This window comes from Bos javanicus, chromosome 27 (assembly GCF_032452875.1).
Source record: "Bos javanicus breed banteng chromosome 27, ARS-OSU_banteng_1.0, whole genome shotgun sequence".
NCBI lineage: Eukaryota > Metazoa > Chordata > Mammalia > Artiodactyla > Bovidae > Bos > Bos javanicus.
Genome location: NC_083894.1, coordinates 38,690,876 through 38,703,480, shown reverse-complemented (window position 1 = coordinate 38,703,480; position 12,605 = coordinate 38,690,876). Strand labels below are relative to the sequence as shown.

Here is a 12,605-nt window from a genome sequence, read left to right as displayed (position 1 = left end):
GGAGCTGGGGGAGGGAGAGCAGGAGGACCTGTCTGAACGATGAAATCACACACGCTGTCTCTGTCTTCCTGATGCTCTAAAAATACCCTGCACCGACAAGTCATTTGTCAAGGCAACCTTTCTGAGACGAAGCCACGATCGATCTGCTGACCAGCACTTCCCCGCTCTCATTTCATTTTGAGCCCTGCTTCGCCCTCATCTTCCACCAAACTGACCCACGCCCCCATCTTCATGCCAGACACCTGCCCCCTCACCTGCTCCCACCTGATCACTCTAGAGCCATGTTAGGTGCCTTCCGTGCTCAGTTTGTCACAGCACACTAGACACTGGCAAAGACCGCACCAGGTCTCGTTATCCTCACACGCGACCGTCCGCACGCTTGAACGCGGTGTGTCTTTACCTTGGTCTCCTTGGCGGAAAACTCTGAGGAGTTGGAAATTTTCATGGACTTTGAGCGGTGTGACTGCCGCCGGATGGAATCCTCGCGGGAGTATTTCACAGAGCCTGAGGTCCTCACCCGCACCTTGCTGGCACTCTGAACACTGTTCACGCCAATCATGTCGAAGGCTGCCTGGGGAAGGGGTCTGGAGAAATACAAAGGCACTTTCCAGCCGCCGCACGGCTCTGAAAGCTGGAGGAGCTCCGCCGGGTCGTGCCTGAGCAGCTCGGAGCGCCGAGATCGCCTCAGCCTAAGAAACACCAGGCTGCCTCCCCCAGCATCTTCAACTACCCTGTTTGCAGCGGGTCTGATTGTTCCAGGCACAGCTCACGTCACTGGCTGCGAACAGGAAAAAAAAATGCAGTCCCAGCCTCGCTACTCGTCTCTCCCCGTTACACACACTCACACACACACACACACACACACACACACACACACACACATTCATATTCACACACTAGAACAAATGGCAATTGGCCAGGCGAGCAATTCATTAACATTCCAAATAGCAACACTATTTCTCCTGCGATTGTGCAGCAAGCTCATTAACGTCAACAACAAAATAGAGAGACCACAAATCAAAGTCTCGAGTAATGTGAGGCACCATGTGGGGTGGTAACAGAGATGAATTTCCAGAAAGAAAAAAAGAAAAATACTCTGGGCATCAAGCGGCTCAGTCAGTCAGTTCCAGGCGAGGACAAGGATGACAGCCACAAAGCCATCCCAACAAACATTGCTTTTCCTCTCTTCCTTCTTTCAAGCCACGCGCTGTTTAACAGTAACTCAAACTGCACTGCTTTCTGAAGAATTAAATGTTTCTTACAGCCTCAGACGACTACTACAGCCAGACATTTAACCAGGAATGTGGTCAGCCCATACAAGAAAGCCAGAATAAAGATGGTATGCCACCTCCCTCTCAGACCAGAAAGTTAAAAAAAAAAGAAAATCAATTGGTTCGCACAGGTTAGCTTTAAATATGGCTTAGGGTGAGACAGATAAAGCCAGCTCTTATCAATAAGAAGCAAGAGGCCTTCCCAAGAGCTAGAAAAGCTGTTGGCACAGGAATGCATGCAGCCCCCCGAGGGAGAGACCCCCAAAGCTAACAGAAGAGCAGAGGATGTTAGTTCCTGACACGTGAAGTTTTGAGTATAATACTCAGGACTGCAATACCTCACTTATCTGACATCCCATGGGTAAGAGGGTTGGCCACAGAAGCCTGCATATAAAGGAGGTCTCAGTGCTAATGTTATTATAAATGCTATTTTAATACAGTCTGTAAAATGCCAATCTGGAAAGACAGTGCTGCCTCAACCGACCCCCCTCCTCAAGTCTGATCTTTCCTTTGATGACTCAGGACACAGATTTCGTCCAGTTCGTGGCAGAGCCCCGAGGCACCTGAGCAGCGCTCACGCTGGGGGCCGCCGCCTCCGCTGGCAGTGGGCCTGGCCGGTGCTGTCTGGACCGAGCCCCACGGCAGCGCTCCCTGCCGCCCCCTCCGGCCTCCTCACTCCCCATCTCCTACCCCTGAAGCATGTGATGCTTTAACTCTGCAACACGCAAAACAAAGACATCAGAGAATCTTGCTAGAATCTGGTCTAGAATAAGGTAGCAGATTTTGGAAGATCGTGGAGCTCTCCTCTCCTTCAGGAATACACCGAGTTTAGAGTCTATGACATCATTTTTGGCTACTTGAAGGTAAACTTTCCTCTCTTCCCAGGTAATCTGAAGCTCCTGAATCCTTTAAATTAAAAACATCCTGCAGTGACTTTATACTTTACAAAGCATGTTCCCAAGATATAAAAAGTGATGATAAAGTCGCTGGATTAGAACATGCAAAATTCTAACTTAAGCATATGATGATTCTATAGACCAATGTCTCCATTTAACACAAAAAACCTTGAGGTGGAACCCATGGAGGAACCAACAGCAGAGCCAAAATATAAAGTCTAAAGTACTAGTGGAAGACACAAGCCCCTGCTTCAGCGTGTCACAAATGTGAACAAGGAACAGGATGTAAGAGCAGCACATGGTCTGGGTGTTTGCCAGGCAGCATAATAAGGAGTTAGAACATGCCTCCCGATGAACTTCATTTTCTTTGCTCCACTGAAAAGGTTACATAAAAACAATGAGAGCCATGTGCTAGCATGGGCAGGAATGGAATCTGTGACAATACAACCTGATTTCTGGGGAGTTTGGCAGAAATATCCTATCTCAGCCCAAATATGTCATCTTTATCCAAAGAGGGCCCAGCTGGTCTTATTACTCCTGCAGTGTCATTCCTAGTAACCGCCCTCCCCTGTTGAACACCTTATGCTTTACAGGGGCAGCACGTGTTACCTCGATTTGGTTCTTGACCACTCCATGAGGGCTGGGTTAGTGGGGACTCTAGAACCCCCACCTCACAGGTGGGAGAAGTCGGCCTGGGAGGTAAGTGCAGACCCCACCACGACCAAGCCGTTTCCTCACACTGGGGCTGCTTTTTAGACCCAGCGGGTCCTTGCAGTGGGAAGAACCCCTGGAGCATTCCGTGGACAGAGGAGCCTGGTGGAAGCTTATCACTGAGTCTGGAGAGAACAGCATTCCTCTGCCCTCCCTGCACCCCCAGTACATCCACCGGTCTCCGCGTGGACACAGTCAGAGCACAGAGGCCCGCCTCCGCAGCCTCAGGACAGCAGATGGGAGGGGTGTGTGCAAGCTGGCGGGAGCCCTGCCCTCAGCCCCACCTGCCAACCGGGACTCCACCCTGCTCCTGCCCAGCCACAGAGCCCTTCAGTCAGGCTGGGTCCTCATCCCCGCAGATGGCAGCCTCCACTCGACGTGCACATGCAGCATGTGCGTGCCTGCCGGCCGAGGCTCCCCTGAATGGTCCCTATGGGGGTCCTCCCTCCAGCACTCTCTTGCTGCACCCCGATCCCGGCTCTCATCATTCGGAGTTCAGCTCAAACGTTACCTTTCCAAGGGACTTTCTCTGGCCACCCTACTAACACAGACTCGCCCTCCACCCCATCACGGTCCCTCGTGACTGCCATCTCCTGTTGGCAGGGCATCCCTGCCATCACAGCATCATCTACAGCGGCATCTGCAGAGAGCAGGAGCTCCGTGACTACTTGTGGAACAAACTCCTTAAATACACAGGAAGTTTCCCTTCTCCACTGTATTTCATGTCATTTTAAGAAAATTCAGCATAATTTTTATTTTCTGAAAAATGAATACAGTTGATGCAAAATAGATTTCTTGCTTAAAGGTAAAATAGAGCAGGCAGTGAAATTTAAGCTTCCTTCCCACACTAGCTCCCAGTCCCTCTGCCCAGAAACAAGCCGTGTTGCCGGTTTCGGATGCATCCTCTTCGAGATAACTCATCCATGTACACTGTGCGTGTGGGGGGTGTACCTGCATCCTTTCTCTTCTTACGGGCTACAGATGTCGATGAAAGCATGATATAATATTGTTTCTTGTCTTTTCCGGTCATCAAAAAACATTCTACTTGAGCACACAAAATCCTGCCTCACCCTGATTCAGAGCGTCGCAGTATTCCAGCATGCAGATGCAGCAGGCTGGGCACTTGGTTCTCAGTCTTTGCTCCATGAATAAGGACACAGTGAGCACGCGCTGTAGCACATCGTGAATACCATTTAAACAACGTGGTTTTCCAATTGTTTTCCGAACAAGTCTACTTTTCCTCCCCTCACAGTTACATCACCCACAGTTGTGCTGGGCACACATGGGGTTCACAACTAGAGTCAGTATTTAACTCTGGCCTTGTCCTGACCATCCTGCTCTGAGAAGGCTTGACTGTTTTTAGATGTCAGCCAGCCTCTCAAGGAGCCTGCCTGCCGTGAAACAGAGGCAGGCCTCCTGGAGAGCAGCAGCTGTTTATAAAGTACAAAAGAGCTTTTCATAAAAGCTCCAGCAGAAAATAAAGGTGACTTCCACACCAAATAGAAATTGTAGGAGAGATTTAATTACGCCCATTAACTGGAAGGCTGGGAATCCATACTTCATCTTCTGAGGTTTTCTCTGACCGAAGACACCGTTTGGTACGTAAGTCCTAACAGGCTTCTAAAAAGTGTCTCAGTTAACAGTCAACAGAAAAGCTCTAAACCTCTTAAAAGGCAGAGCCCCCAAGAATTTAACTCCATTTAATACATTGCTTCCAGTTTTCCAGGTGGCTCAGCGGTAAAGAATCTGCATTGCAGGAGACGCAGGTTCGATCCCTGGATTGAAAAGATCCCCTGGAGGAGGAAATGGCAACCCACTCCAGTATTCTGGCCTGGGAAATCCCATCGACAGAGGAGCCTGTCGGGCTACAGTCCATAGGGGTCTCAAAGAGTCGGACACGACTGAAGTGACTAAACGACGACAATAATACATTGCTCACCTGTGCCTGCTAGGTGCCAGGCCCCGGGGGTGCAGTCAGCACTGTGCCTGCTAGGTGCCAGGCCCCGGGGGTGCAGTCAGCACTGTGCCTGCTAGGTGCCAGGCCCTGGGGGTGCAGTCAGCACTGTGCCTGCTAGGTGCCAGGCCCCGGGGGTGCAGTCAGCACTGTGCCTGCTAGGTGCCAGGCCCCGGGGGTGCAGTCAGCACCGATGCTACCAGGCCCCGAGCATGTGCCTGCTAGGTGCCAGGCCCCGGGGGTGCAGTCAGCACCGATGCTACCAGGCCCCGAGCATGTGCCTGCTAGGTGCCAGGCCCCGGGGGTGCAGTCAGCACCGATGCTACCAGGCCCCGAGCATGTGCCTGCTAGGTGCCAGGCACCAGGGGTGCAGTCAGCACCGATGCTACCAGGCCCCTAGCATACAGCTCGCACACAGCTGGGGGTGCGAGGCAGGGGCGATGGGAAATTCTACCACCATAAGCACAATGGCGAGCACCTTCGGGGTGTCAGTGAGCCGAGGGCTTGGAGACCTCCGATGAGGCAGGCAGGACGACGGCACTGGCACGAGGCCAATGCGCCTTCCTCTTTATGAAAACATTAGTGGAAAAGGCTTCAGGCTGACTTAAGCACTCTGGAGAGAAGCCAAAGTGGCCAAGAATCCTGCATCCCAACTGTCCTCAACCCACAGAGGGCTGGGGAGGGAAGAGAGGTGGGGTACAAAAGGAAACCGGCTTGGGCTTGTTTTCTGAACAGAGTGATGTGTGTGAAAGGGTCTCTGGGCTCTCCCGGGTTCTTCAGATCACACTGGCCTGTTCCGAGAAGAGTAAAAGGTGGAGCCCCGATCTGGGAGTCAGGGTCCCAGGGTCCAACATCTTCAAGAGGCTGGTGCTACCATCATGATGCTATGCTATGCTATGCTCAGTCACTTCAGTCGTGTCTGACTCTGTGCGACCCCACAGACGGCAGCCCCCCGGCTCCCCAGTCCCTGGGGAAGGTGCTGACAAATGATTTCTTTTCTGGGCTGTTCATGTGCACATCATGTCACTGGGAGAGCTGGAAGGAACCTTAGAAATGATCCCCTTCAGTCTCTTCATTTTATAGATGGAGATTCCTGAGACCCAGGAAACATCAAGTTGGCCTGTCTGGGGCGTCATAACTAAGTAACAGAACTGAGACTTCTGTCCAATACGAGCAGCTTTCCTCCTGTGCCATCTGCTTCTTGATACTAAACATTCCACAGCCACACATCTTTTCACACTGCCATAAGGCTTAAAGTGGTCACCTTGAAATGGGAAATCCAGTATGAGGAGACTGACTCTAGAAGTGAATGGAGGTCAGCCCACTCATGGAATAAGTACAGAGAGGAGGCTTGAAAAATCAACTCTCCCAGCAGCTCAGGAGCTCACCCTGGCTCTGGAATACGTGTGGAAGTTTCCTGCCCATGACGTGGCAGGAGTGAGGCATCCTGCCATCCTCAGGTCCTGTTCCTTCCCATTCAGCAACATGACCACCAAGCTAGGGAACCCTGCGGAGAACAGTATCATACCCTAGCCACTGAGAGTACATGCCAACAACAAATGGTTTCCAACAGTAAACAGAAATGGATTAGATAAAAATTTACTCTCTGCTTTATTTCTCCAGGCTTTCCAGCTGATCCTCCTCCAGTCTGAGGACCAATTCTGAATCCGGCAGAGGAGGCAGGCTTCCAGCACTCCAAGGCAGGATCGGATGCTGAGGCGTATGGTCCGGCCACAGGAGGCCTCAGGCAGCCTCCCCTGTCCCCCACCCATGCTCAGCCTGAGCCCAAACCCCGTTGCCACGTGTCACCAATCTACTACCTTAGCAGACCAGACACACCTCACAGACTGCCCCCCGACCAGAACAGACCGTGTCCCTCAGAACACACACTGGACCTGCCCTCGGGCCCCTCTGTCCTGCAATCCTAGCCTGAGGAGCTGGCTTCATAGCCCCTTCCTTTTACCCGCTGACTCTTTTCATAGAGGTGTGATGAGTGCTTACCTTCCCATTTCAGGTGGACACAAAAGTGAAAAGTTCTGTCCAGCAGCGGGGCTAAAGATTTCCTTCATTCAGAAGTCATTATCTGGAATGTTAACTAAGCCCGAACTTAATGAACAATTGCTGTCTTTGGGGATGAGCAGCCGGAGGTCAAAGTACCTGTGACTTGTTGACCCTCAAGGACAACTGCCTCCTTCCAGCGGCCCTCAGCCTGGCCTGTATATTCACAGGCTTTAGTTTCATCTGTTCTTCGAACATACAAAACAACTGGATGGGGAAAAGTCTTTAAATAGAAACTTCTTACCTTTAAAATTAAATAACATTCTTGCCAGATGGGGAAGAAAACACTGTAAGCATGAAATAGTTCCAACCTTGAAAAAAAACATTATTTATCCCTCATAAACCAAAGCCAGTCACGTAAGACATTTAGACAAGAGTCATCTATTACACTTCCTATTTAGAAGCCCAGGAAAACAAAGATGGAAAGCTGCATCCTTATGTTCATAAGGCATAATTCTGTGTAGCTGACGCTGCCACATTCAGCTCGGACCTTTTCAAGCTATCACAGGGAAAAGAAACACAGCACTTTGTCTTAAAGCCACTAGACCTTCTGAGGGGGGGGGACAGAAATCTACTGTGTGTAACTAAGACACTAAATCCTTGGAACAGAGGTCTTTATTCCAACTCAAAGTACATATGAAATGCAGGTACAGAAGTGGGATCAGTTCAGAGACCCCAGGGCTGTTCTTCTAGTTGCTGGAGGAGGTCATCAAAAGCAACTGTCTACTGGCTGACCCTGGGGCTGGACCCAGGCGATCAGCGACTCCTCACTCTCCCAGGTCCTCGAAATGTGCCTTCCCCACACTAGGAGCTGCCCCAGGACGTGGCCGTGAGACAGGTGGTGTTGGGACCATCTGGATGGCCTGCCTGATGAACTCAGGTAAGTCTCCTTATAAGCTTTAAGATCCTGGAGGCAGGTGCAGAGATCGGCTTGTCCCTCGGCCACTCGAGACAAGCCTGGTAAGTTCCTTGCGTACTAAACCAGCCCCTACCAGCCTGCGGTGGCTGCCTCTTCCTTCAGTCTCTTCTCGTCCTCCTCATATGGGGCCAGTCTGCAAACCGACACTAGTGAGTAAACCAATCGATGCGACGGTCAGTGCTGAGAAGATATGCTGTTCCAGAAGCCAATCCAATAAACTTGCCCATAATAATCTCTTAATAACATTTTGTGTCAATTCAACAAATATGCCCCAAGTGCCTATGGCAGGCCAGGCACAGTGTCCAGAAGGAAATAAAAGGTCAGACATCGCTGCCCTTGTGGAGCTTCACACCAATGACAAATTATTCTCCAAGTAAGAAACAAAGCCAATCACCGTACATAACTCTACTTGCATTCTTTTCCAAAAAACCCCAAAATGACTGGAGCAGATAGAGCATCAGTTTTTGCTGCCTCACTCTCATTTATCAGCAAGTTCTGTAAACCCACAAATTTTCATTTTCCATTTCTCTGATTAGTTCACTTAGTAGCCTGGGTCACTTCTCGGTGTCTATCAGTCTTTAATAATTTCAAATCATATTTAATTTCACCAAAAATGGTCCCCACTTGGTGTTACAGGGGAGTACTATAAGCTCTATAGTGCAGAAGACAAAACACCCGTTTAAGTCCGTTCACCACTATGATTTCCCTCATTTCTGATGTCAGGCACTAGAAATACAATGTTAAACCAAACCAGATGGATTCCTCCTCCCACTGGGCTTACACTGAGATAGAGAGCAACCAAAGAATCATTCATCAAAAATAATCAAATAATCACACGAGCAAATGTAAAACGGTGATGTGCCGGCGTGACGGACGCCGCCTCTCCACAGGTTCAGGCCTGGTCGTCAGGAGTGAAGGAGGCAGGCTTCCCTGAGCAACGCGGGAACCACACGGGGCCACGGGCTGCACGGTGCTCAGGAGGGGCCAGGGTACCAGCACACGCAGCCTCGCAGCGGCCACGGCGGTTGTGTGCGTCACAAGGGGAGCGGGCTCATTCGGGGACATTTTTGCTTGTGTTTCCAAACTCATCACTGCCTTTCATTCTTGAAATAACAGTACACCAAACTGCCCATTCCACATGAATATTATTTTAAACTTCTCAATCAGCAAGGTCTTTCTGGAATTCTAACCAAAGGAAAAAAAAAAAGTAACACAGAAAGGAACCATGTAAATCCCTGTAAGACCAAAGCTGTACTCCAGGGCTTCAGAAGGACATTTCCAGGAACAGAAGGTCTAGGGAGGAGTCTGGAGTGACAGCAGCTTACCCTCAAGTGAACTCCTGAAGGATTTAGAAAAATCTTGGAGCACATTCAGGAGTCTGGTCCATTCTAAAATAGGCACAGGCTGGACTATCCACACCACAGGGTATCAAACGATTAGCTTCGCAAACCGAGTCAGACTTTTTGACGTTGGGAAGATACAGGACTGTTTCAAACACAGTGTCCCTAAACTGCTGGTTATATTATCGCCACACCCCCAAAGGAGTCCTTAGTAACATCTGCACGGTTTCTATGGAACCAGATCAGCTGGAAATGTGCAACCTTAAAAAAAAAAAAAAACTAAACTAAACAAACCAGCCCAGTAGATTTCTACTTAACACTCTCTGCCTCCTCCAAATTCCAGGGTGGCCCAGCCTGTAGCGGTGGCTTCTCCAAGGTTAACAGCGCTAAAGTGGCAGCAAGGTGCAGCCGTTCTGAGCCAAGCAGACTGTTCACGTCTTGGCTTTGTCCCTGACTGAACATACGCTTCTGGGTAAGTTCCTTAAATTTTCCAGATCTCAAGGAAAAATGGGGAAAACATGACTCAGTGGCCATTTGTTGATTTCAGGTGATTCACTAAAAACAACTTCCTATTTGAGGGGAAATCCCACCATGTGCCAGAGAGGGGACGAATTGTCCTGGTCTCTGTAAGTTTGCACCAGGGGCCATGGGACCTGAGCTCGGCCACTTGATGCTCCCAAGGGAGTGACAGAGACACAGGGTCAGAGCACCCATGCTGCAGAAGTGGTGGCAGCTGTGGTGGCTGCCCTCCCCTTTCCCATGGAAGCCACTTGGCATTTCCTATACAGTCAGCCTTCCTTGGTGGGACCCTACCGTCCACTATGATTCTCAAAGAGCCTCCCCGCTCCAGTTTGTGAGCTACCTGATGACTTCTCAGGAGATTCCTTTTACCCTTCAGGTATCCAGTGTCAGTTTCCATTTATTCTGTAGCTGAGAATCCCAGCTGTAAGAAATGACATTATTGGTGATGGTGGAAAAGAAACACAGATGAAGCACTTAGCACAGCATCTGACATATACGTGGCATATTCGTGATACTTGGGGAGTAAAGCTAGATCCAGATACTCCTGCCCAAGTTTCACGAAATGAACAATAAAAGAGCTCAACTGGAGCTTCGCTTCAGTAACAAAGATTAAGAAGATTCTGGTTCCTATTTAAGTCCGAGCCACCAAATAGTAAATGGTCACCAATAATTCATGTTTCCTGTGCCTTAAACATCTCTCTGCTTCTCCCAACCCACCTTCACTTCCCACATCTGCTCTGTCCCCTCCACCATACTGCCCCCCAAGTCTCTGGAGGAAACATTCTACAGAACTCTAACTCAACAGTGAGGTCCCTCCTCTAGATGAAATCTTTTATTTCTTAGATAATAAATTAAAATTATTCTGATAAATGAAATGGTTTTCAACATAGCCATGCTCATTCAGGGGGTCTTTAGTGCTGGTCAAGTATGTGCTAGAAATTTATAGCATCCCCCATAAAAATGCTACTATCTCTGGGATGTTAAAAACAGTCCAGCACACATTTTAATGTAAGAGGAACCAATAAATGGAAATATAACAGAATCTAAGACAAATAGCATTCAAAAGGGATCAGAGCTAGGCTGTGCAATTCTCAAATTCTCCAAGGACAAAACCACCCCAAGAAGACTAAAAATCTCTAGCAGAAGGAAGATACCTCCTTACAAAGAAGAGCAGCAACCAAGGGCTGACAAGAGTCAGCGTGACAGTGAGACTGAGACCCCAACCTGGGTTGAGAATCGGAAGGAAACCTACTGTCTCTCAGAGGAAGTGCAGACACACAGCCTGGGTGCCAGACAGCCCCAGGAAAGCGCAGGTCTGAGGTGAGAAAGAGGTTAGCAGCATCTTTCAGGACTCCTGTCCTAATAGGGTAGAAACACAACTAGGTAAGACGCCAAATAACTTAAAAGCACACTCTTAGTCCTCTTCCACATACTTCAGGAAAAAACCTGAGGGATTTCACAGACCTAGTGGGCACCTTCTGTCTATTCTCTCCTAAGGTGTATTTTCACTAAGGACTAATTGATGTACAAAATAATACAAAAGCAATGGTTATGCTAATTAACTAATCATACTAATTAGTATATTAATTAAACTAATAATAATAATTAAAAAAACACCTTTCAAATCCCCACCCCCGATATGTAAAACAGAATGTAACAGGGCCATTAAAACTTTCTGGGGTCCCATCTCACCTGCTATGCTCTTGTCTATCTAAATGCCCTGAAAAACAATCTGGCATTATCTTGCAGAGTAGAGTTTGTCACATGACCTGGCAGTTCTCTTGTATATCTATATGCTCCAGGAGATGAGTTCAAAATCTGCCATTGTTTGTACCAGGAGAGCATGGGAAACCATTCAAATGGCTAAATTACTTATGATGACGTCGTGCAACACAACAGTATGTCTTCCTATTGCAAGGGAAAGGGCAGGGAACGGCCCAGATGGACACTGTGGCGGGCCGCCCTGCTGGCCCCTCAGGAGGGAAGGACATGTTGGCCTCGCCTGTCGGCTCCTCGGAGGGCTGCCCAGAGCTGAGGGGAGCCGCCCAGAGCTGAGGGGAGCCGCCCAGAGCTGAGGGGAGCAGCCCAGAGCTGAGGGGAGCCGCCTGCTCCCTCAGGCCCTGCAGGACAGCTCTGCAGGGACACCGCTCCACTTCAGGCCTCCGAGAAAGTCAACGGAGGCCTCCATCGGGATTGCATCAGAGCCCAACTTCTTTCCCTCTCTCTTCCACAGTGCTCCCTACCCCTCCCTGGCATGATCTGCAGGTCACTCCCTACTAAACTTCCTACAAGTTAATATTTGATTCAGAGTTTGCTGCCCAGGGATCTTGACCTGGGCCCTCACTTCACTTACACCATCGCGTATAATCCTTAGGATAAGTCCTGTCAGATAGACACTGTCAATCTCATTGTAGAGACAGGTTTCAGAGGAGTTAGCTGAATTGCCTAAAGTCATTCAGCTGAAATCAGGAACTGAAGTCACTGCTGAATCTACTGAGTTTCCTACAAACTATGTTTTTACTGTCACTCTGTGTGTCCTGAGCTGAGCTTGTATTTTTATACATTCCTAGAAGCAAAGAGATGCGCATTTCTTTTAAAGCCTTCTTTGAGTCAAGTCCTAATGGTAATTTCCCCCCAGAATTATCAAGGTTTTACTATTTTATAGTAACACAGCATCACGCTCACTCACCAAGTCATGGTGAGTCTACTGGTTTTGAGTGTAAGATTAAATAAGAAATATTTTATTTCTATTGAGCGAGCTCTGAAAAATCTGGCTGTGCCACTTTTACTCATTCTGATCAGGATAAAGGGGAGCTGTTTGGTCTCAAGTCACACCATCATTAGTTACATGGGAAAGTTCAGGGCTGTCCTGTTCAATAGAAATACAATGAAAGGCACATATATAATTTACTACTTTCTAGTAACCTTATTAAA

The 12,605-nt window shown here is 48.9% G+C and overlaps 1 protein-coding gene across 10 annotated transcripts in view; it reads right to left on the bottom strand.

The window, feature by feature from the left end:
* PSD3 (pleckstrin and Sec7 domain containing 3) overlaps window positions 1-12,605 on the bottom strand; it is a 492,806-nt gene that overhangs the window by 157,618 nt on the left and 322,583 nt on the right. For 2 of the 10 annotated variants that reach the window (XM_061404653.1, XM_061404661.1), the window contains one exon: window positions 401-584. The exons of the other annotated variants lie outside the window; for them this stretch is intronic. In XM_061404653.1, coding sequence (XP_061260637.1) covers window positions 401-584 — 184 coding nt within the window. Of the gene's footprint in view, window positions 1-400; window positions 585-12,605 lie in introns of those variants that run through there. 10 annotated transcript variants of the gene reach the window in all.